This window comes from Macrotis lagotis, chromosome 1, assembly GCF_037893015.1.
Source record: "Macrotis lagotis isolate mMagLag1 chromosome 1, bilby.v1.9.chrom.fasta, whole genome shotgun sequence".
NCBI classification, from domain to species: Eukaryota; Metazoa; Chordata; class Mammalia; order Peramelemorphia; family Peramelidae; genus Macrotis; species Macrotis lagotis.
In genome coordinates this window covers 429,640,360-429,665,487 of record NC_133658.1, presented here as the reverse complement: position 1 = coordinate 429,665,487, position 25,128 = coordinate 429,640,360, and the positions used below count along the sequence as shown (strand labels likewise).

Sequence of the window (25,128 nt, the reverse complement as noted above, 5' to 3'; positions counted from 1 at the left end):
AAGGACACAATTCAAATATCCCAAATATCGTGGAGCTGCAGTCAGGATCACACAGGACTTAGCAGCAACTGCATTAAAAGCTCGTAGGGCTTGTAATATAATATACTGGAAGGCAAAAGAGCTTGGAATGCAACCGAGAACCAACTACCCAACAAAAGTGAAGTCCTCTTCCGGGGAAAAAGATGGACTTTTAATGCAACAGGGGAATTTCAAATGTTACTGTTGGATCTATATCTGGGGGGGAGGGTTATTATGTTTACTCTTAAACAAGAATATTTTAGTAATATATAAAAAATCATTTGCACAAAATAAGAATAAATAAAGTTTATGCCTACAATGATTGAGAGAACTGTATTTTTTTTTGGTGCAAATAAACCAATGTGTCTAACATTAGAAGGGGCAAAGAAAATCAAGAGGAAAAGTGTTCATAGACAGTTTCTCAGTTAAAGATTCTCAAATATATGGAGAACTTTGTCAAATTTATAAGAATGTGTCATTCCTCAAATGAAAAATGGTCAAAGAATATGTCCAGGCAATTTCTGGAGGAAGAAATAATTTCTTCAAAGCTATCTACAGTCATTAGACAAATGCAATTTAGCAATTGGCTAAAATGAAAGAAGGGGAAAATGATGAGTATTGGAAAGGAATGTGGAAAAAACTAGACAATACACTGTTGGTAGAACTGTAAAATGATCTAACCATACTGGAGAGTAATCTGGAATTCTGTTTATTGCAGCTCTCTGAACCTGGACATGAAAGGGATAGCCACTAATTTGGGAAAGTTGAAACAAGTTGTAAGTATGAGAGAATACTACTCTTACTCTGTAGGAAATGATAAGAGATAGATTTTAAAAAAACACGGAAAGACTTCTATTAAACAATGAGTGAAATGAGCAGAACCAAAAGAACATTGTATACACTAATAGCAATATTGTTCAAATAATATCTGTGAATAACTAAGCTATTATAAGTATTAAAATAGGGGTGGTTAGGTGGCACAGTGGATAGAGCACCGGCCCTAGAGTCAGGAGTACCTGAGTTCAAATCTGGTCTCAGACACTTAATAACTACCTAGCTGTATGGCCTTGGGCAAGCCACTTAACCCCATCTGCCCTGCATAAAAATAAATAAATGATAGATAGATAGATAGATAGATAGATAGATAGATAGATAAGGGTTAAAATCAAACCACAAAAGATCTTTGAAGATGTTATCCACTTCTTTTTTGTTTTTAGTTTTTTTGCATTTTGCATTTTGCATTTTTTGGTCCACAGCTTAATTTTATTGATGTAAGTTTGAAATGGCTAACGAAGGATTTATATCCAATCTAATCACCATATTTTTTATTTAATTTTTTTTTCTGTTTTTGCAAGGCAATAGGATTAAGTGGCTTGACCAAGGCCACACAGCTAGATAATTATTAAGTGTCTGAGGCCAGATTTGAACTCAGGTACTCCTGACTCCAGGGACGGTGCTCTATTCACTATGTCACCTAGCCACTCCAATGTTATCCACTTCTAAAGAAAGAGTTGATAAATAGAAGTCTGCATTGTATTGTTATCCATCTATTTATGTTAAATGATAGCCTTCTCTATTGGAGGTTGGGGGAAAAAGAAAAGAGATAGCTTGGTACTTAAAATATAATGAAAAATTAACTTTTTAAAAATGGAAGTCTCTTTGCAAAAATTATCCAAAGGGAAAAGACTATTTTTTTTTAAACTTGAGAGGAAAAAAGATTTTGAGAATGATACTAAAATTATCTTCAATGTTAATTTGGAGTTTTGTATACCTACATGTGTTTAGAGGAGGGTAAAGGACAAGAGGGTGGAAAGAGACCAGGAAATCTAAAATACTACACTAAGCAGTAAAAATTACCAACAGCTGGAATACCAAGAGGAAAAAATAAGTAGCTTAAAATACAAATACCATTTTAAAACCATACATAAATCAAATAAACTACAATTCTTTAGATAATTCATTGTAATTAAATAGTCTTGCCTTTCTGGTTTGTGAATTCTTAGCAACAGAAAAAATCATTTTCTACAGCATGCATTTGCTGTTGTAATTCTTCCTATTACATTTTAAGGTTTTTCAAATTTTGGCACCTTAAATATCCTTAAAGTCCCAGCTGGGTTACTGTATTGCAATGTTCCCTCCCTTTCTGAGCCTCTCATCCAGTCTCAGCAACGTTATTTTTGTGTCAACTGCTATAGCACTTTGAAAAAAATGGATGATTATGAAAGCTCATGGTGCAAAATTTTCAAAGGTTTATGCCTAGAAGATCACTAAAGAGCTCTTTTTTGTGTGTCAGCTGGCTGCCTAACAGTATGGAAATTCTATATACATATCCACGAATTCATTAGATATGCATACATATAAAGAAAAATGCAACAGAAATAAAAAGGAATTAATATGGTTCACAATTAAACAAAAGAAGTGGAAAATTAAGCTGTTTTAAAGACTTACATTTTGCCTCTGACAAATTCTGATTAGGTGACCATACCAGCATGCCAAGGTTTTCTCTTTCCTGAGAGCGCCTTGAAATTTTAGCTTGGAAAAAAAGCAAAAACAACAAGTTACACATTGTATTATTTTAACAGACACAAAAAAAAAACAAATCAAATATAGTTTTTTTAACCACAGGGTGTTCTAACAAGATTACTCTTTCTTAAACTTATGCTGACATTTGTGACAGAGAAAATACACCTATCACCATGCAAACCAAATACTTTTTAAAATGCTGAAATATGGGGTGGCTAGGTGGTGCAGTAGATATAGAGCACTGGCCTTGGAGTCAGGAGTACTTGAGTTCAAATACAGGCCTCAGACACTTAATAATTACCTAGTTGTGCAGTCTTGGGCAAGCCACTTAACCCTGTTGCCTTGAAAAACAAAAATCTAAAAAAAACTGCTGAAATATTTCTACTTGTGGTATTTTTTAAAATTGATTTTTTATATTTACACTTCTTAAAAAGCCACAAAAGGTAAGGCAACAACTCTTTCAAGTCAGAGAACCTTACAACTTTACAATTCTAGGAATCTCTGAGATAAAAGTGCCAAAACTAAGATTAAAATCTATGCCTATTATCTAGCTGTACTCTTCATAGATATTATTAAAGAACAAAAAAATTATTTTAAGATATTCACCAGTACTCTTTGAATGGATAAATTTTTGTATCATTGTTCTCAAATTATTGTACTATTAACTGAAGAAATAAAAGTCCTGAGTAAAATGAGTGAATACAGCCAGATGAATTTGCACTTATAGATTGACAAGGATAATGGCATATATAGCCCAGAGAACCTTGGAGCACTGCTATAATTTTTTATTATCTAAGAATATACAACTAAGTATGAGGGAAAAAAATGTGTTAACAGGTCTTTATTAATCTTATTTTTTGCAGGCAAAGGTGGTTAATTTCATTGTGACTAACTGCAATACTTCTATAACAGTAGCCTTTCAAACACTAATCAGTATCATCTCTACTTTGCATCATAGAATATCAATGAAGAAACTTAGAATTCACCTATTTCAACCCCATCATCACATATTAACATTTTTAAACAAGTGCTGAGATGAAAAGTGACTAACTTCAAAAAAATGAAAAGAATTTAACTTTCTTTTTTAAAGATTTTATTTATTTTGAGTTTTACAATTTTTCCCCAATCTTACTTCCCTCCCCCACCCCCCACAGAAGGTAATTTGTCAGTCTTTACATTGTTTCCATGGTATACATTGATCCAAATTGAGTGTGATGAGAGAGAAATCATATTCTTAAGGAAGAAACATAAAGTATAAGAGATAGCAAGAGGGGGAGGCTAGGTGGCACAATGGATAAAGCACCAGCCCTGGAGTCAGGAGTACCTGGATTCAAATCTGGTCTCAGATACTTAATAATTAACTAGCTGTGTGGCCTTGGGCAAGCCACTTAACTCCATTTGCCTTGCAAAAAAAAAAGAGAGAGAGAGATAGCAAGATCAGACAATAAGATATCAATTTTTTTTTCCTAAATTTAAGGTAATAGTCCTTGGTCTTTGTTCAAACTCCACAGTTCTTTCTCTGGATACAGATGGTATTCTCCATTGCAGAGAGTCCCAAATTGTCCCTGATTTTTGCACTAATGGAATGAGTGGTTGATCATCACCCCCATATTACTATTAGGATGTACAGTGTTTTTCTGGTTTTGCTCATCTCACTCAGTATCAGTTCAAAAGCATTTACCTTTTGAAAAATGAACATTGAACTTGGAAAGACTAAATTGTCAAGTGCAGGAAGTGGGACAAGGCAGCAGAAGAAAGGAATTTTAACAATATATTAGGTAACACATATTGAAATTAATTTTAAAACTCTACAATTTCTCAAATACTAAGTTATAGCTCAACCCCCTCCCCAAAAAAATCACGGGGCAGCTAGGTGGCGCAGTGGATAGAGCACTGGCCTTGGAGTCAGGAGTACCTGAGTTCAAATCCGGCCTCAGACACTTAATAATTACCTAGCTGTATGGCCTTGGGCAAGCCACTTAACCCTATTGCCTAGGGGAAAAAAATCTAAAAAAAAAAAATCAATCACCTTCATATGAAGTAGATTTCTGTAAAGCTGTGTATCATTTTTGAGAATGAATGAATGAATAAATAAATGAAGAGGATAAGGTAATAAAAAAAATTGAGTAAGCAAAACCACAGGGCTTATGAGGGAAATGGAGTGAAAGTACAACACTCAAACTCACTCCCAGAAGAAAACACTACAAAACCATAAAATTGGGGTCAACAACACTAGTTTCTGCCCTATAAAGAGCATAAATGGGACCTGCCTAGAACCTAGAAACTGGGCACCTTAAGAGTGTCTTCTTCGTGAGGTGGCCCAGGGAACCACTCTTCCCACTGCACACACGAAGTTCTAAAGCCCATTTCCACTGAAATATTACATTGCAACTATCTCCATCTGGCTTTTCCCTTGGCAGGTGGCAGGGGTCAAAGGGGATGTGTAATCATCTATCTGTTCTGGGGTGAGGGCATATGTTGGGGGGGTCTCTGTTTTCCCTTCCCTTTTGTGCTTGCTTCTCAAGGGCCCCACTTCTCACTCTCCCTAGCGTTATACTTCCCAACAGTTCTCACCACACTCAAAGTGGAGGAGGATGACTGCAATTTTCCTCCAGTGGAAGTCAGATATTTCTTCTCTTCCCAAAAGGCTATCCCTCCCCAACCACGGTGCATGCACAACCACTATGGTGTGATGAAATCCAAAAAATTCACACTATTCTTCAAATATTCCATAACATAGAAATGTCCTTGGAACAAATTCACATTTTCAAAGCAAATGTTATAGCAGAACTATCTATATCACTCTAAAATATGACAACAAATTGCTGTGGTGATTTTGATCATCCTTTTATCTCAATGAACCCCAGCTTCCTCATTGTTAAAACCAAGGAATTGAACTAAAATACCTGAGGTTCCTCCTAACTCTATGAAACATATTTCTTTATTGCCAGTTATTCCAATGGTGCTTTGTCATCACTTCAGTTATCTTCAATTAACAATGGAACCTAAACTTTAGTTTTTCTCTTTTGTCCTTCTAAACGAGTTAAGAATCTATAAAACAAAATTTCAATGGTCTAAGGAAGGTCTTTTTATAATACAATAAAATAAAAGCTTGAATTCATTTTTTTGTATGATGGATTTTCTAAAAGGAAGGAAAAACAAACAGGGAATAATTATCAATAATGCCTAAAATACAACTTTCCAATATGGAAACAATACATTATAATTACTGAATTTAGCAACTTTAGAGCTCAAATTTAAAACTATGTCAATAAAAGTTCATAAAAAATACAAGTGACAGTATTATAAATTTATTCATTATTATATTCATTCTCATTTAATCTTCATAATTTTTCAGACCATTGTATTTTATAAATTATGAAATTGAGATTCTCATAGTTAAAATTATATCCTCCAGATCCTCTGACTCCAAACCCAATGTACTTTATAAACAAAACATATTGAAAATTGGGAGTTTTAACCAGAAGCTGTGACAGTATAAAGAAAGGTAATTCCCCTTCCCACCTAGTCATAGAAGACACAGAATGAAATCACGATGTATTAATAAGGTGTTAAACTGACAGAGATGCAGCTTTGCTGAGATCCCTCTGCCAGATGTCAACACTTCACTAAATTAGTTCTGGGGGTTTAAATTGCTACGCCCTGAGGCACCTATGAAGGAGACTCCTGGGATCCGTGAATTTTTCATCCTCCTCCCACACTCCAGCATTGGTCATGTATCTAACAAAGGGTGCTACTGGACTAAAAGGAAATACTTTATCAGAGAGAAGAAACACAAACTGGAGACAGATACAAAGAGAAAGTCATTTTGTAGAAATATATTTTGTAAAATATATATTTTATAATTAATCTATTCTCTTTGTGACCATGTTAAATTAACCTTTTTTCTAAGCTGGTCTTACATGAACACTGAACCCCATTCCACTGTTCAAAGATATCCCAAAGCCTGCCTATACCATTGTTCAAAATTATCTTAAAGAAGCTCAAAGTTATCTTACAAGTTATCTTACCAAGAAGGGAGCTGGGGACTCCTATCTAAGAGTGTATTTTGCTGACAACTTCAGAGTTTGTCCCATTCTTCCTAAAGGAAGGATACTGAAGCACCCACACCTACTCCTTAGTCCCTCCCTAGCACCACCCTAACTCCTCCCTTACCCTTCTACCAGCACATATACCTGGCCTTTTCCTCTGTGAGCTGCTCATCTCCTTGGGGATCAGTCCAGTTGCAATCATCTTGCAACTGTCCTTAATTTCCATCTTTATATTGCCCCCTCTTGGTGCTGCATACCCTCCCCATCTCTCATGGCTATTATCAGTCCAGGTATAATTCCCTGTAAAGGTCCTTAATTTCTCTCCTAAGCCACTGCTACTGCTGCTGCTGCTGCTCACCTGGTTGCTGTAGCTAATCTGCCAACAGTACTAACCTTTTCTATCAACTTAGCCAAATCTCCATTTACTTTATTACCTTAACAGAATAAACCTTTTTTGTCCCTAAAATGAAGTCTTTTCCATGAATTATTCACATTTTCTCAAACCTGAGACTAGACCATTCCAATGTCTCCTTTATCAATCTAAGAGAGTAAGCAGCTTTAGGAAGCTGTGGAGGAAAATTCTAGGAAACCAGTTTGGTATAGCAGGGGAGGAAGCAGATTTGTATAAGGACAGAAGAGACTTTCAGAGCCTCTAGTACCAAAGAGTTGTGAGTTGCCACAAGCGAACCCATTATGTGACTTACTTTCACTGTCCTTCTGAGTTTGATTCCACTATTCCCACAGATTACATATGTACACATGGGAGAATACATTATTTATGAAGGTGATGTTTTATAAGTACTGTTCTTCCTATGCTATTTTTGAGTAAATGCCTCTGAGCTGAGTCTATTGGGTGTTGTTCATTGAAAGTACAAAATAGGGGTTTCATGAGCAACAGCAATAGAAATACGTACCCATACCTACAGAAGCCCACAATTAAGAGTACACACTGAAGGAGCAGTCCTTAAGTCAAAAAGCCTAGGGAAGAGTGACCAGATTTTTTCCATATAGCTCCAGAGGGAATAATTAGGATAAATGATCGTTGATTGTTACAGGGGAAAAATTTTTAAACTCTACAGCTACCTCATCACTCAATTATTCTTTTCACTTTACCACAAACTATAATCACAAAGATACTAAAAAAAAATTGACAAGGGTTCCAATAGTTAGATAGTTAGCACAGTGATTGAGACTAAGGAGACATTTAATAAATACTTACTGACTGACAATTAAGCCCGAGGGTCTTGAAACATAGCAAGGATCTTAAAGATGCAACAATATTAATCTCAAAGATCAAGGGGGTGCCTAAATCAGAACAAGAATCCAGAAGACCCAGGATAAGACAATAAGCTGATCATCTAATGATCCCTGGTAGAGAGAGGGAAGAAGCCTAGATATAAATAATATGATATAAAGTCCCAATTCAGAAGCTAAAGCTGAAGAGCTGAATAAATCAAAGACAGCAAAGACTAATAACAAAAACTATTGTAAATCTAGCAGATTTTCTTAAAAGAGGATAACTACATAATAACTGCAAGCAGAAACTCAAAGGAAAAAAATGTATTTTCTACAAGTACTGAAAAAATACCTAGAAAAAATGAAATAAAGCAATATAAAAAAATGGAAAAGCTCTGGAGGAAATAATTTAAGAAACACTATACTCTCTGAAAACTATGAAAGGGAGGAAAAGTTCATATATAAAGAATGCTCAGAGATCCTCGTGAGCTGAACTGATCTGAAACTCTAATTACTGGAAAATGCTGTTTAAGAATTTATGGAGGGGTGGCTAGGTGGCGCAGTGGATAAAGCACCGGCCCTGGAGTCAGGAGTACCTGGGTTCAAATCCGGTCTCAGACACTTAATAATTACCTAGCCGTGTGGCCTTGGGCAAGCCACTTAACCCCATTGCCTTGCAAAAATCTTAAAAAAAAAAAAAAAGAATTTATGGAACTGTTAAGCAATATTGTTCTGAGTCAGATTCCAAATATGATCATCAAAGGAATACTGTTGAGCCAGTGATCTATGATGACAGCAAACCTATGGGGTTTTACATGCATAAACTGAAGGTGGAGTTCTCATGGGAAAGGATAAAAGAAAGTTTATTTTTGATTAAATCAGGTTTCTCCTGATTTACAATGAAGACTTTAAGGCACGCTCAATGCAATTGATCATCTATATGATCTTTTTTCTGGAACTGGAAACTATATAAATAAGGGAACTTTTGCCTTGATGACCCTGCTCTTTATGGCAAATTACTATAATCATGTCAGGTGCTTGGTACAAAAACAATTTTAATTAGGTATAAAATTTGATCCATTTGGCCTACAATTTTCTAAATTCTAATAGCTAGCTAAGCAAGTGTTCAGTTTGGCATCTTTTATTAGCTACATATTCCTATGTTAATTAAGATTCTTTAATTTCTTATAATGCTATGGAGACATTTAGGTAAATGATAGGTCTGTGATACCAGGATATGATACTTTATCATTAAATCTCAGTTTCTGTTTTAAGGAAAGAAATATTAGCACTATTAATTATATCAGAAAGATGGCCTGTGGTCTATCTTTTAAAAATGTCTTAAAGAGAGAGCCATTTTCAGCTAGAGGTTTTGGTCATTTTGTTTTAAATACCTAAAAAATATATCCTCTTATATATAACATTGGCTATGCACTATTCTGAAATGAATGTGTGTACATATATATATATATAAATTATGTATGTACATATACTCATAAACACACATGCTACCTATCCCTGAACTTTAATTACAATTAATTAATCTGGCAGCTTTTAATGAATCCATTTTTGTATTAGAATCCATATTTTTATATGAGTTCTGCCATTGATTTGCTAGTAATTTACTCACACTGCAAATGGGAGTATTTGTAACTGAGTTTTCTTTGTATATCACCATGAAAATTGGCCAATCAAAATTGTATAATGTCCCTGGTCTAAGAGGTTCCAAAATTTCATTTTTTAAAAACAGAAACCTAAGTTTTGACCTGATTATTTCACAAGGAAAAACTTGTATTAAGATGTTCTTTTATCAGAGACAAAACTCTCCAAGTGACCTGAATGGATGAAATTTGGCTCTGAAACTACACCTCAAATCACAAGCTGCACTGGATGCTTCCAGAAAAATGGATCTATAATGCTTCGATGATGCCCCCTTCCTCCTTTTTTGTTTCCCCTCTAGCACTACTTATTTGTAAGCTTCACCTACCAAAGGGAACTACCCTTTTAATTTTTGCTAATGCACCATGCATTTTTATGCCCTGACACTAACTGCCTATATATCTCCTGACAAACCCTAGGTTTGCTAGTGTTTTGCTTCAAGATATGCCAATTTCCTTTCAGTATGTCCCTCATATCCATACACATCTTTCTTTATTGGTCTGCAGGTGACTATGGCACCATTTTGACCTAAATGAGGGGATGTGAGCAATAAATTTTTACATTTTAAACTTTGTTGTCAAAAAGTCTACTTCTTTCCCTCAAATCTGGAGTACAGGAGTCTTGCCTGATTAGCTTTCTAGTAACAAATATTAAAACCTCCATTATAGCAACAGTCACAAGATGGCACAAACATACTGGAAAGGGGAGAGAGTATCTCATTGCTTTGTGGAAGTCTGCATCTAAAAAAGGCCCTGACAACCTGAGTTAAGATAAAAGCATTCTTCCCTTCCCTCCCCTCCCCTCAGTGGGGAACAATGACATGAGACAGACATCCTGAAATCAGGGAAGGGAACTATAACATATGCTGTGACTTCATTGGCTGCTGCTAATCATTCTATGGTCCTTTGTCTACTCCCTATAAATAAGTGTTCCAAAATCTCATTTCTGCAAATGCATTTTGGCCGCATTGCTTAGAAGAATTATTAAAAATATGTTAACCAAATTTCATTTGTTCTTTCTTAAGATCAAACTCTGGGGGCTAACACAAGTTGGTCCAATGTCCTTTGTTCCTTATTAGGGCAAACCCTGGAAGGTTAATTCTTCTAATATTTAATTCTTTACTATGGTTCAAATTCATAATATTTGTCATTATAAAAGAGGAGAATTAAACTTATAAGGAGGAATAACTTTTCTAACAAAACTAAATATAATCCTAAAGGGAAGGAAAAACAATCTTAGACATTTCTGAATATGAACTTCAAAATGAAATATAAGCATAAGTGTCCAAAGAAACTGAAAATTTTATTTCACCAATTATTAGGAGTTATATGATTTCTCATAATTGGGATGCCTGAAGAGTATTCAAAGCATGGAGAAAGTGAAGGAAGTAAACATCATAAGAAGATTCAACACAAGATCAAAGTAGAGCCAGGACTGGAACAGGCTTCTTGATTCTTAATCCAATAAAATTCTGCTACTATAAAATTTACCCCAAGGCACAGCCATTGTTTTCCTGAGTAAAGTTGGGGTTTTTTGCTAAGCTTTCTTAAGAACTAAATTGGATTAATGGAATTTAACAGGATCACATCACAAGTTTTATGGCTTTAAAGTCAAACTAGACTAGTGATTAACTAAGTTTTATGGCATTAGAAGATAAGCTGCTTTGAGAGTAGGAATTGTTTCCTTCTTTATATTTGGATCCCTAGTACTTATTAGCAGTGTCCAACAGATAATACTAACACTTTGTTGTTACTGAGTTGTTTGATCTATAACTAACTCTTTGTGACCCCATTTTGAATTTTCTTGGCAAAGATTCTAGAGTGGTCTGACATTTCCTTCTCCAGTTCATTTACAGATGAAGAAACTGAGGCAAGTGATTTAATGTTATTGACTTATTTTATTAGCATAAATATATCCTGAAGACCAGTTAATAAGGTATTCAGCTTATTTTCCTCAAAACCAATATAAAAGTAGTACACTTACTTAAATAAGTGTGATATTATCTCTTTTAGGAAAACAACATTTTAAAACATCATGAGAATGCCTTGTGTGTCTCTGAAATCTGATCTTGACTGTACTAGCTATATGGTGGTAAAGTCTGCACTCCCCCAACTGTAAAAGCTCATTTAAAAGTTGTTGAAATTTATTTAAAGATTACGCAAAAAAATCATGAAAGCAAAGTATAAAAGGATATGGATCAAAAGTTGGTTTCTTGCCCAAGTTTCTAAAAAAGAAAAATTAAAATAACCCCCAGACTTATAATGTACCTATGGACACTTGCAGTGTAGGCACATTATTTCATCAATAGGCTTCACAGAATGAACAATCACAGGGATAGTTAACCCCAGTACATAGGAGAAATCTCATGATTGTGATTAGTCAACATTATTAGGACATTAAATCACAAATTTCAGAGTTGAAAAGGACCTCAGAAGTCAATTTATATTAAATTCAATTTGGCTCATTTCAATCTATACCTGACCAACAATGCTTCTTATTCCCTGACCAGTCTTCAGTATTTATTTGTAGTACATATCCATACTCAAACGGAAATACTACAAAGGACTTCCTACAGAACAGATCAGGGTACATAATAGCTTTAAGTCCAACTTTAAAAAAAAGCTACAATGTTCCTATCATAGAAACAAAGAATTTAAGAGCTGAAAGAGGCTTTATAATTTGATATAGATCATCTAATCCAACCCTCTGACTTTACAGATAAAGAAACTATATACTAACTTTTGATTAAAAAAAAATCCATTTAAACAAGGGAAAAAAATGAAATGAGGGAAACACAAGAAGTCATCAGATCTGGACTTTAAACTCACCTCTACTATCTTTTGCTTATGGGACCCTAAGCAAGAAACTGAAATTCTGAGTCTCAGTTTCTTTGAAATAGAGGGTATAATCTAAAGAATGTTAGCAGGCTATGGCTTAAAATAAAGGAACAACAGGGCTTTTGACAAGGGATATTGTGCAGCTAACAAGAATTGATAAAAAGTTATTATATTGATCTGTCTTAATGGTAACCAAGAAAAAAATTGGGGAATGGTGAACAAATTATGGTAATATGAATCACTTAGCCTCCCTTGCCTTCAGTTCCTTTATCCATAAAATTATAAAACTAATGTAAAATAAAACATATCAGGTAGAGGAAGATAGAAAATTTTCTAAGTATATCTACCATCTAAGTATATCTACATCTAAGTACATCTACCCCTATAAAATAGGAATAGCAATAAATGCAACAATAGGCAGCATCAAAATCCAAGAATAAAATGAATTAAAAATCCAGCAATGAAATCCATGTCCTTAGATTAATTACACAAAAGCACAAATATAATCAGAAAGGCAACTTGGAAACTTTTAAAACTAGGGGAAAAAAATTAAACTCAGAAGTTTTTTGAGTTGGAAAGGTAGAATGGCACCCTTAATTAGAATATTGGGAAAATGTGTGCAAGGGGGAAATGGCATTAAAAAAATAATTAGATATTAGATATACTTACATGAGAGGAAATCTAGGAACCAGAGGCAAAAAGCAAGGAAAATTGTCTGGTGAAAACCAAAAAAAGATGAAAGGCAAAAAAAAAAAATAGGATAAGGGACTAGACTACACTATGTAACAACACTTGTACAGAAGATCACAAACTAGGCATACAGGTAATACAGAATGATTAGAAATTTGAATTATATGAATATCTGTTAGAGCTCTGACAAAAACAGAGAAGTTATCACATTTTTGACATTCTCTAATAATTTCATCTTTCAAAACACAGAAGAGACAATAAGGAGAAATGATATTGTACCTCTAATTCTACCAATTCTACCAAGAAAGAATGATGAAAAAGAAAAGAACCTTAGGGAGAGAAGTAACAAGGAAAAGTGAGAGAGGCAATGGATTAGATTTGAGGAGAATTAATTTCAAAGAGTTCAGACAATGGAACAATTGGATTATATGGCCCCCCAAAAGACTTCAGAGGGAATGTTAGTCCAAGAGGGAATAGCAGTTCTCAAGAATGAAATATTTAAAACTTCAAGAGAAATAATGCCCCCAAAAAGAAGAAAATATATAGACTATGGAAGAATTACAGCAAACTTAGTGACCAACCAAGAATTTCAAAAGGTATATTTAAAATATTTTTTAAAAATATGGAAGCTTTCTTTGACAAAATACAGCACCCATTCCTAATAAAAACACTAGTGAGTATAGGAATAAATGGTTTGTTCCTTAGAATAATAAGCAGTATCTATCTGAAACCATCAATAAGCATTATATGCAATGGAGATAGGCTTGAGGAATTCCCAATAACAAGGATGCCCATTATCACCACTACTATTCAATATCATATTAGAAATGTTAGCCTCAACAATAATAGAAGAAAAAGAAATTGAAGGAATTAGAATAGGGAAGGAGGAGACAAAACTCTCACTCTTTGTAGATGACATGATGGTATACCTAGAGAATCCCAAAAAGTCATCTGAAAAACTACTAGAAATAATTAGCAACTTTAGCAAAGTCACAGGATATAAAATAAGACCTCATAAGTCCTCAACATTTCTATATATGACTAGCAAGCAGAAAGAGCGAGAAAGAGAAATCCCATTCAAAGTAACCTCAGACAAAATAAAATACCTGGTAGTATACCTGCCAAAGCAGACTCAAATACTTTTTTGAAAACAATTACAAAACTCTTCTCACACAAATAAAATCAGACTTAAATACCTGGGCAAACATCAACTGATCATGGATAGGTTGAGTTAATATAATAAAAATGACAATTCTACCAAAAATAAACTACTTGTTTAGTGCCCTGCCAATCAAAATTCCAAAAACTTACTTTAATAAGTTAGAAAAAGTTGTAAGTGAGGGGCATCTAGGTGGTGCAGTGGATAGAGCACCCTGGAGTCAGGAGTACCTGAGTTCAAATGTAGCCTCAGACACTTATTACTAGCTGTGTAGCCTTGGGCAAGCCACTTAACCCCATTTGCCTTGCAAAATCCTAACAAAAAAAAAAAGTTGTAAAAAAGTGCAAAAGAAGGTGGCTTAGCCTTACCAGATCTAAAATTATATTATAAAGCATCAGTCATCAAAACTGACTGGTATTGGCTAAGAAACAGAGTGGTGGATCAGTGGAATAGACTAGGCAATGGCAGGAAATGATTGTAGTAATCTGCTGTTTGATAAACCCAAAGAGTCCAGCCATTGGGATAAAAACTCTCTCTTTGATAAAAACTGCTGGGAAAATTGGAAGTTAGTATGGAAGAAACTTAGATTAGACCAACACCTCACATCCTATACCAAGATAAGATCCAAATGGATACAGGATTTAGATATAAAAAACCAATACTATAAGCAAACTAGAAGATCAAGGAGTGGTTTACCTGTCAGATCTATGGAAAGGAAACAGTTTATGACCAAGGAAAAGATGGAGAACATCATTAAAAACAAACTAGTAATTTTGACATTAAATTAAAAAGCTTTTGCACAGACAAAACCACTGTAACCAAGATCAAAAGAAATCTAGTAAACTGGGAAATAATTTTTGCAACTAGTATTTCAGACAAAGGACTCATTTCTAAAATATACAGAGAACTGAGTCAAATTAAAAAAAAAAGACCAAGCCATTCCTCAACTGCCAATGGTCAAAGGATATGCAAAGGCAATTTACAGCTAAGGAAATCAAAGCAATCCATAGTCATATGAAAAATTGCTCCAAATCATTACTTATTAAAGAAATGCAAATTAAAGCATCTCTGAGATACCACCTCACACCTCTCAAACTGGCCAATATGACCAGAAAGGACAATGATCAATGTTGGAAGGGATATGGGAAATTTGGGACACTAATACATTGTTGGTGGAGCTGTGAACTCATCCAACCTTTCTGAAGAGCAATTTGGTGCCACGCCCAAAGGGCAACAAAAATGTGCATACCCTCTGATCCAGCAATACCGCTACTGGGTCTATACCCTGAAGAGATCAATGAAAAAGGGTAAAAACATCACTTGTACAAAAATATTCATAGCAGCCCTGTTTGTGGTGGCAAAGAATTGGAAATCAAGTAAATGTCCTTCAACTGGGGAATGGCTTAGCAAACTGTGGTACATGTATGTGATGGAACACTATTGTTCTATTAGAAACCAGGAGGGATGGGAATTCAGGGAAGCCTGGAAGGATCTGCATGAACTGATGCTGAGTGAGATGAGCCAAACCAGAAGGACATTGTACAACATTGTACAACCTAACAGCAACATGGGGGCAATGATCAACCTTGATGGACTTGCTCATTCCATCAGTGCAACAATCAGGGACAATTTGGGGCTGTCTGCAATGGAGAATACCATCTGTATCCAGAGAAAGAACTGTGGAGTTTGTCTGATCTTGCTATCCCTTATACTTTAGGTTTCTTCCTTAAGGATATGATTTCTCTCTCATCACATTGAATTTGGGTCAATGTAGCCATGGAAACAATGTAAAGACTGGCAAATTGCCTTCTGGGGCGGGGCGGGGGGGGGAGGGGGAGTAAGATTAGAGGAAAAATTGTAAAACTTGAAATAAATAAAATCTTTATAATTCAAAAAATGTGGAAGCTTAGTTAAGGAACAGATATTTAATAATAATAATTTTTTAAAAGCATGACATAGATGTGTAAAAATAATATCTAGGTAAATAATGTCCAGAATGGAATGGATACTTAAGGACAACAAAAAAAGGATCTCTCATATTTTACAGAAAAAAATTTTGTGGGGGCAGCTAGGTGGTGTAGTGGATAAAGCACCGGCCTTGGAGTCAGGAGTACCTGGGTTCAAATCCAGTCTCAGACACTTAATAATTACCTAGCTGTGTGGCCTTGGGCAAGCCACTTAACCCCGTTTGCCTTGCAAAAGCCTAAAATACAAAAGAAAAAAAAAATTTTGTGAATGCTCACAATTTCTTTTCTGTAAAATATGAGAGGTCCTTAGTTTGAGAGGGTGAGGAAAAAGGGAGCACTGGGAGCTTTGAGCAGGGATGAAAAAGATTAGAAAGAGTCATAGGAGGGAGTGTCATGGTGAATTGATAAGGAAATTACAGAAGAAATACCCAGCAGCAGTAAGGGTCTAAATGAAGGCAAAAGATACAAGTATGAGGTGAAGGTAGAAAAGTAGGGTGGAATTAGAAAAAATAAGGAAAGATTTATATGAATTGCTCCAAAATAGACTGAGTAAGAATATACACAATCACTGCAACAATATAAATGAAAAGAAGACCAGAGTTTGAAACATGATTTAAATATATGGCTAGCTAGCTATGTGAATCCTGGAAAAGTCACAACCAATTCGAACCTCAATTTCTCATTTGTAAAAATAAGGTGATCAGGACAGCTAGGTGGAGCAGTGGATAGAGCACCAGCCCTGGAGTCAGGAGGACCTGAGTTCAAATTTGAACTCAGACACTTAATAATTACCTAGCTGTGTGGCCTTGGGCAAGCCCCTTAATCCCATTGCCTTGCAAAAACCTAAAAAAAAAAAAAAATTAATTAAATAAAAAATAAGGTGAATAGATTAGATATAAAGAGTGTCCTATGGTTCAGTCAGAGATGAATAGAAGCAGTCATGAAGAACAGAATTGACTAGTTAAACTCATTTTTGGGACTCCTTCTAGAAGCACTCAGAAAGTAGTAGAAAAGGAAAAAGATGCAAGGGTGAATAATAAATTAACCAATTAACCAATAATATTAACCAACTATTTAGATCTATTTCTACAAAGAGTGTTTCATAATTAGACTGCTACTGTACCTGAATAAAGATACACATTAGGAGTTATCTGTATCTTATAGCTTCTGTAGTTAACATGCATTATGATACAATCATACATTTATACAAAAATGTGAATGCTGATTAGTGTGTATCTTTATATTGTGCAACTTTGCTAAAATTAGTTTCAATTAATGTCAGTCAATTCTCCAAGTTTACCATTAAATTATTGAAAAAGGAATTATTTTTTTTTATCCATAGCTATCCCTTCAATTTATTTTTCTAGTTTTACTGCCAAAACAAAAGGTATTTACTATGTTCATTACTCTAGGTTTCTTTCTGTGTTTTGACTCTTTGAGGCTTAATTAACTAGGCCACAACTAAATCATTAAAAAAGAACAGAAAGGTACCTCCTTATTACTGCAAACAATTGATGTAGTATTGTACAACTCTTATTTTTGTAATAAAACCTATTATACCCTGCCTCCCCCCTTTCCACCTTTTTCACACAATTTTGGAGCTAAAGCTCCTTATATCTCACTCTGGGAAAAAACAACAGTAAAAGGTGAAAAACAGACAAAAAACAAAGACAACATAAAGAATACAGGATAATACTAGGGCAATCTGATTTCACCGTAAGTATAACATACAACAGTGGAGAGAGATCTCAATGTCTATTACAATTTCATAGACAAATTTTTCTAGCTACTGACACCAAAATATTTATTACTGTGCAGGTTTAACTTCTGGATCACAATGAAACACTCCATAGAGAACATTAATAGAGCAAAATAATAAGAACTAACATTCTCCAAAAATTCTGGAGAATAAACAAATTAATTTCTTCACAAGGACTCTAGAGGTAGGTAGTACACATATTATCTCTATTTTATAGACAAGGCTGATAATGAATAATTATTACTAGAGGCAATTTAGGAGTTTCAGTAAACAGAATGTGGGATCTAAGAATCAGAATGAACTCAGTTCAAATCCAGTCTCAGACACCTGTTAATAACTGTGTGACCGTAGGCAATTAGCTACTGCTTTTCTTTATTTTTATTTTATTTTTTTAAGGCAGGTTAAATGACTTTCCCAAGGTCACACAGCTAGGCAATTATTAACTGTCTGAAGCTGGATTTGAACTCAGGTCCTCTTGACTTCAGGGCCGGTGCTCTATCCACTGTGCAACCTAGCTGCCTCTACTACTGACTTTTCTTAAACCCCAACTCCCTTCTACAACTAGTGCCTACTTTTGTAATTATTTCATATTCATTTTGTTTATAGCTGCATGCTTTCTTAATTGTATATACTCCTTGAGGTCAGGGATAAAGGGGTGGGGGGGATGGGAGGGAAAAAAGACAGTCATCTAGCTCTAGGAGACAGAATCAGATATTTTACTGTGACAGTGAAATTTTACATTTTATATGACAGAAAGGAATTTTGTGGCATCTTAGAATTTCAAAAGGCTGATGATAAAATTTACCTTCTACCCATTAGCAGATGTAGTGGACTAGAGGTACAGAACTAGATATGTATTCTCAGACATGGGCAATGTGCTTCTTTGACTTCCTTTACCTATGTCTGCATTTTACAAAGGAGGGGTTCTACTAGGATAGGGATAGGAGTTGAGTTAGCTACTAGTGATAAGCATAAAAGAAAAATTTCAATAAAATCTTTAAATGGATAAAAGGGGGGACCAAATGTTTTGTTACTATTTTATTAAACTTCTTTATTTCTTTAAATAAAAATTTTTATAAGTAACAAAAATTCAATCTTCTTCCCTCCTCTTTGTACTAAGATTTAAAAAAAACTATCTTGGGGCAGCTAGGTGGCACAGTGGATGGAGTACCCACAGTGGAGTCAGGGGTACATGAGTTCAAATCTGACCTCAGACACTTAATTACCTAGCTGTGTGGCCTTGGGCAAGCCACTTAATTCCATTTGCTTTGCAAAAATCTAAAAAAAAAAAGAAGAAAAAAAGATCTCTCTTTAGAATTTATACACAAAAGAAAAAGATTGCGGTTCTAAGTTGTCACAAATTCCTTTTTATCATGTTATGGTCACTTAGTTAAATTATTCTTCTGGTTCTGCCTCCTAGAGTTAGTCCATAATCCAAATTCCAAATTATAACTACAGTTATAGTTGCCAGTTTGAATTTGGTGGGGTTGTTTGGTTTGTTTCCTCTTCAAAGACTTGGTAGCCATATGGGAAAGAGAATTCATTTAGATATGATGAGAGTAAGGGAGCCTGGTGATTCCTCTCTTCTCAGAAAATACCCTGTTCACATCATTTAAAATAGTAGCTAGGAATTATGGGTTTGTGGCTTACAATTTTTAAAAAGATGACAATCTTCTAGGAGAAAAATTTTATAATCATTCAAAGGTCCTAATTTGACTCACCAAAACAAAAAACCCACATGATTGTAGGAAGCTGCCTGCCTTAGATTTGGTACTCTTCCATATGGTGTTTCTATGAGGTAGGACTACCTTATTTATAGTATAAGGTAAAATGTAAAAAATCTGGGAGAACAAGTAAAAATAGACTAAACTTGGGAGACTAAATAGACTAAACTTTCCTGTTTAGGAAACACTAGACATAATTATCCGAGAGATTTATCAGTTAGGTAACAAATTTTAGTTATATAAATTCTTTTATCTTTAAAAGCACTTTATCTGTATCAAATATATTATAGCACCTTCATTCTGACATGGGGAAAAGTTGTTTTACAAAGGCTGAAAAATTTGCTCCAAGTCTAAATGATTGAACCTTAAAGATTGGAATGAAGGATTTCAATAGTATGGAACAAAGATGATACCACTTGTAATCTTGCCAAAAAAGTAAAAACAGAACAGAAAGCAGTCTTAAGACTAGATTTATTAAATCTCACAACATTTCTATTCTGCCTGCCTCCTCTCTACTTTGCTGTATAAAGAATAATTCTTTACAATGTATTTCAGAGATATTTAAAATATAGTGCAGGTCAAAATACCTCAAAAATACCTCATAGTAGGTCTTCAAGAGTCACTAAGTCTGAAAATGTTTCAGACAAAAGTGAATTTACTATATTCCACTGAAAAACTGAAGTACAAAATAACAGTAATAATGATGACAGCATTATATTAAACTTTCAGGCTTATAAAACACATCATCTTTTTAAGTCACAACCCTAAGAGTAGGTACTATACAGTGTTTATCCCCATTTTAATAATGAAAAGACCCACTGAAGTTAAAGGTTTTGATCACCACCATACACTTGGTCTTAAATGTAAAATATCAATGTTTGATTTGAACAAGGTCTTCTCAATGTCAAGACAAACATTCTATCAAATGTATCTATATTAAGGTCAAACTGTTGAATAGAGCCTCCTACCAGTGGAGAAGACTGATGAGACATATAACTGAGTCAGATCATTCTAAAAACAGTTAAGGAGGAAATTGGAGAAGAATAATTAGCAAATGAAAAAATGTGTAAAAATTTATATTAACCTTTCTCCTTCAGTGAAAGTAGCAGGGTTGCCATTATTTGATCTATTTATCTGTTCCAAATACATGGAATGAAGAGTTCAAGAAATACACTAATAAAATTCTTTGCAATTTCCATAAATAATAAAAATTATCATAATCTTAATTTGCCAGCTTTATACCTCCTATTTAACTAAAATCACCCCACTTCAAAAAAAAAAATTCCGTGATTTTCTTGTCTTTGCTAACACACTAGGGACTCACTCATAGAATATCTTTAGGTTTACCTCCAACCATCAAAAACCAACCCAGTCTTCAAGGCTCATTTCAGAGCAATATCTATCATCTATGAATTCTGAAAACGTTTTATACCTCAGAGCAACTTTCACATGCTGATGTCTGTGTATGAAACAATTATAATTTAGTTCAAATATAAACTGGTCATATGTACAAAAATATTTAAAGCAGCTCTTTCTGTAGTAAAGAAAAGATTCCCTAATAATTGTGGAATGGTTGGATACATCATGGCACACAAATGTAATGGACTACATTATGCCATAAGAAATGATAAAAAAAATTATTTCAGAGAAATCTGGGAAGACATGTAAAGTGAGCATAAAAAAACCCTCTGATAATCACAAAACTTTGATTGTTGCAATGACCAACCAATTCCAGAAGACCAATGGTTAAAGCAAGTTGCTTCTTGAGAGGTAATAGATTCAGGGCACAGAATGAAATATTTATTTTGTTGATTCCACAAATGAATGAATTTAAATTTGTTTTGTTTAACTATGCATTATTTTGTTATAAGAGAAGGAGAAGAGCAGCTAGGTGGCAGAGTAGATAGAGCACCGGCCCTGGAGTCAGGAGGACCTGAGTTCATATCCAGCCTCAGACACTTAATAATTACCTTGCTGTGTGGCCTTGGGCAAGCCACTTAACCCCATTGCCTTGCAAAAAAGAAAAAAAGAGTAGGAGAGTAATAAGATTTGTGTGCACTAAAAAAAAAAATTTTTTAAAAAAGGAATATGGGCTGCAATCTCTAAAACAAAATTTATTTGAATGAGAAAAAAAGTAGATATGAGATGAAAAGATAACACTAGATTACACTCCAGTTTTCTACAAGCCAAATTTGAGGGGAAAGGCCAGTTTGCATTAAGACTAATGAAGCATTTCTGTCCGTGTCCAATTCCCCTACTAAATTGTAAAGCTCCTTGAAGAAATGAACATTTAGCTACTTCTTGGAAGGTAGCAAGATACTATGGGAAATGTGCTATCTCTAGAGTCAGAGAAACTGGGTTCTACTCATTAAATTCCTTGGATCTCAATTTCCTCATCTGTAATGAAGAGATTGTCTACAAGGTCCCATAAAGGGTCTAAATCTATGCTCCCTACACCTTATAGGCATTTGGTATTATTTATAAATTGGATAGATGAATTGGAAAGGTTGTAGGCAATTGAAAAACTAAAATAAAATAACATTCAAAAAAAGTCACTTCATCTTAGGTTGTATAGATCTCTAAAAATCCCTTCTACCTCCAAACCTGATCCTATCATCTTAAATGCTGGTGATATCCATCTATATTTTTAAATAGAAAAGGCTTTATGTCCCAGAAATCCAAGAATAAAGGGCTTCCTTTTGTTTGCTGATTTGAAGAATATCAGTCTTATTTCAGAAACTACTAAATAAACTGTTCCCAACCCAATAACTTTCTCCATGTAACTCATGCTCCTCCACTGTCTTCTATAAGGTTACTTCAAAACTTTTTTCCCCCATGCTATCCATTCCAAGATAACTCAATTTTCCAATCACCTCCAATTCAAAAGATGCTTCCTCCTAAGTACATTGAAAGTATAAAAGTGAGGAAGGAGGCAGGGGAAGAGGGATGGAATATATAAACAGAGAGATATTAGAAGAGTGCAATATTGGATAAGTCACTTAGTCTCTCTGGATCTGTTTTTTTCTTTGAAGAAATAAAAACTAAAGCTACAGGGTAGCTAGATGGCACAGTGGATAGAGCACCAGTCCTGGAGTCAGGAGTACCTGAGTTCAAATCCGGACTCAGACAGTTAATAATTACCTAGCTGTGTGGCCTTGGGCAAGCCCCATAACCCCCATTTGCCTTGCAAAAAAAAAAAAACCTTAAAAAAGAAAAAAAACTAAAGCTACCCAAGGGACCTGATAACTATTTCTAATTCAAGTTATTGACCTGGACCTTATAACCAAAGATGGATAATTCTAGAGGGCAAAGTTTTCTGTTCCCCTATTATCTAAAATGAATAGTGAAAAATGAAGAGACAGTCTTGGAGTTAAAGTAGAAAAGTGTCATGGAGTGGAAACCAGTTTTGAGCATTATTGTGCCATTTACTGCATAACAAGAACAAAGACATCAAAGCACAAGCTAAGATACCTCCATACATCCAGTTTAAAATTTCAACACTCTTTACAAGTACAGGAAAAACAGATCTGGAAACAAGAAGGCTCTTAGTATTATTGGAGGCTCCTGTTTCTTCCATCACCATTTCAGGAGGGTTAAGATTTCCCTATTGATTCTTTCCTAGGTGCATTGCAATTAAAGATAGTTAGCAATCAACTACTTTTCCTTACTTGCCCCAGAAACTCACTGAAGAAATTAGGAAGTCTGTGATTCTTTGAACTGTGATTCCTTTTTCTCCAACTTATCTTTATTTTCTACTATTAATTAGTATTATTACAATAAAGTAGATATCCCCAACCTCACTAGTTAAGAAGCACTGTAATACTGAAAAGTAAAAGGCAGAACTAGGAAGAAAAATTGTAAAGAGAAGTTTACCCATGAACTATCATTCTCTTCTAGCATTCTGTTTGAAATGTCAATGAACCACAGTGTGGCTTGTCAACTGACTGTGGTAGGTAGAATTTAAAGCAACAGTAATGAACATGTTGCCCCCTATTCTAAACATAAAAGGAGTGGGGATAGGAACAACAACATAATGACCACCCACTTACAATAAGAGGCATGAGTGGTATGGTCAAAGAGCTAGATTTGGAGTTAGATGACTCAGATGTGTTCAAGTTTTACCTCTACCTCTGACTATCTATCTTTACTACTCTACCTTTCTGAGACTTGGTTTGTTCAAGAGAAAAATGAACAAAACATTTGTTGTGGAGAAAAAGTGTAAATTTTTGTAAAATGCTTTGCAAACATGAATTATCAATTCAGCTAACCTAGGTTCTTTGGTACAAAAAATCCTGTACTAAACAATATTCTCAGGAAGGACCTTCAAAGTTTCTCTTTTTTTTTTTTGGCTTCTTCAAAACAACATAAAGTTGTGGGAAAAGGCATCATCCAGTTAAATATTCTGAGGTATAAGATGGAAGGTTGTATATATTTAAATGAAATCTTGCCATTATAGAGACTCTTCAAGCCTTCTTCAAAGGCTTGGCTCTAACTGGTACTTCTGGTTGTGGCTACAATCTTATAATCAAAAGATTCTAAGAACTACAATCAAAGAGTATCACCAAAAAACCTCAGAGGAAAGAACAATCAGCAATAAGAAACAATAAGCACACATTTTCACCTATGTCTTACACTAAATCTCCCAGAAATGACAAGGAAAACACTTAGGAATTTCTCCAGGAAGGATAAAGTTTAAATTGATTCCAAGGGAAAATGTCGATTAAACTCCCTTGAACTAGTTTTTCTTGTCAGTTGCTTGCAATTGTCCTCTATCTCTCTTTTCTTTTTCTGACACTTTTGCTCTTGCTGCTCTCTTCCATAATCCTCAACAATCTGACTTCTAACCTCATCATCTAAACCTTTTCCAAAATTAGAATTTTCTCAATTGTCAAAACTTTTTTTTTTGATCTAAGACAATTCCAAAAGCTTTGTGATGGAAAATGACATTCACAATTCAGAAAAAGAACTAGAGAGTCTGGATTCAGATGGAAGAATACAATTTTCACTTTTTAAAAAAATTTGCCATTCCTTTCTTATGCTTTTTCATTTCCTCTGATTTTTCTTTCACAATATGTTATGTTTAATATGTTTGTACATGTATAACTTATATCAGATTATCAGATTGCTTGCTGTCTTGCAGAAAGGAAAGGGAGGGATGAGAGAGGAAGAAAAATTTGATACTCAAAAATCTTACAAAAATGAATGTTGATAACTATCTCTACAAGTAATTAGAAAAAATAAAAACTATTAAGTTAAAAAAACACAACTCTTTTTATCAACAATGTCTTTTATCAAACTCTCACCCTTGATGACCTACCTCTCTGGCATTGCTCTCTCCTGTTCTTCTCTTATCTGACTACTCTTTCTCAGTCTCCTTTGCTGCATCTTCATTTAGGTTGTGTCCTACATGTGAGTATCCTCAAAAGTTTTGTTCTACTGTCTTCTTTCTTCTCTCTGTACACCTCTCACTTAGTGATCTCATCAGCTCACAAGGATTCAGTAAT

At 34.6% G+C, this 25,128-nt stretch overlaps 1 protein-coding gene across 2 annotated transcripts in view; it reads right to left on the bottom strand.

The window, feature by feature from the left end:
• The window catches only part of RCOR1 (REST corepressor 1), a 128,489-nt gene that overhangs the window by 63,716 nt on the left and 39,645 nt on the right, over nt 1–25,128 (bottom strand). For both annotated transcript variants that reach the window (XR_012473836.1, XM_074213153.1), the window contains exon 3: nt 2,467–2,550. Coding sequence is in view for 1 of the 2 variants with exons in the window: in XM_074213153.1 (XP_074069254.1) it covers nt 2,467–2,550 (84 nt within the window). In the remaining variant the exon portion in view is untranslated. The remainder of the gene's footprint in view (nt 1–2,466; nt 2,551–25,128) is intronic.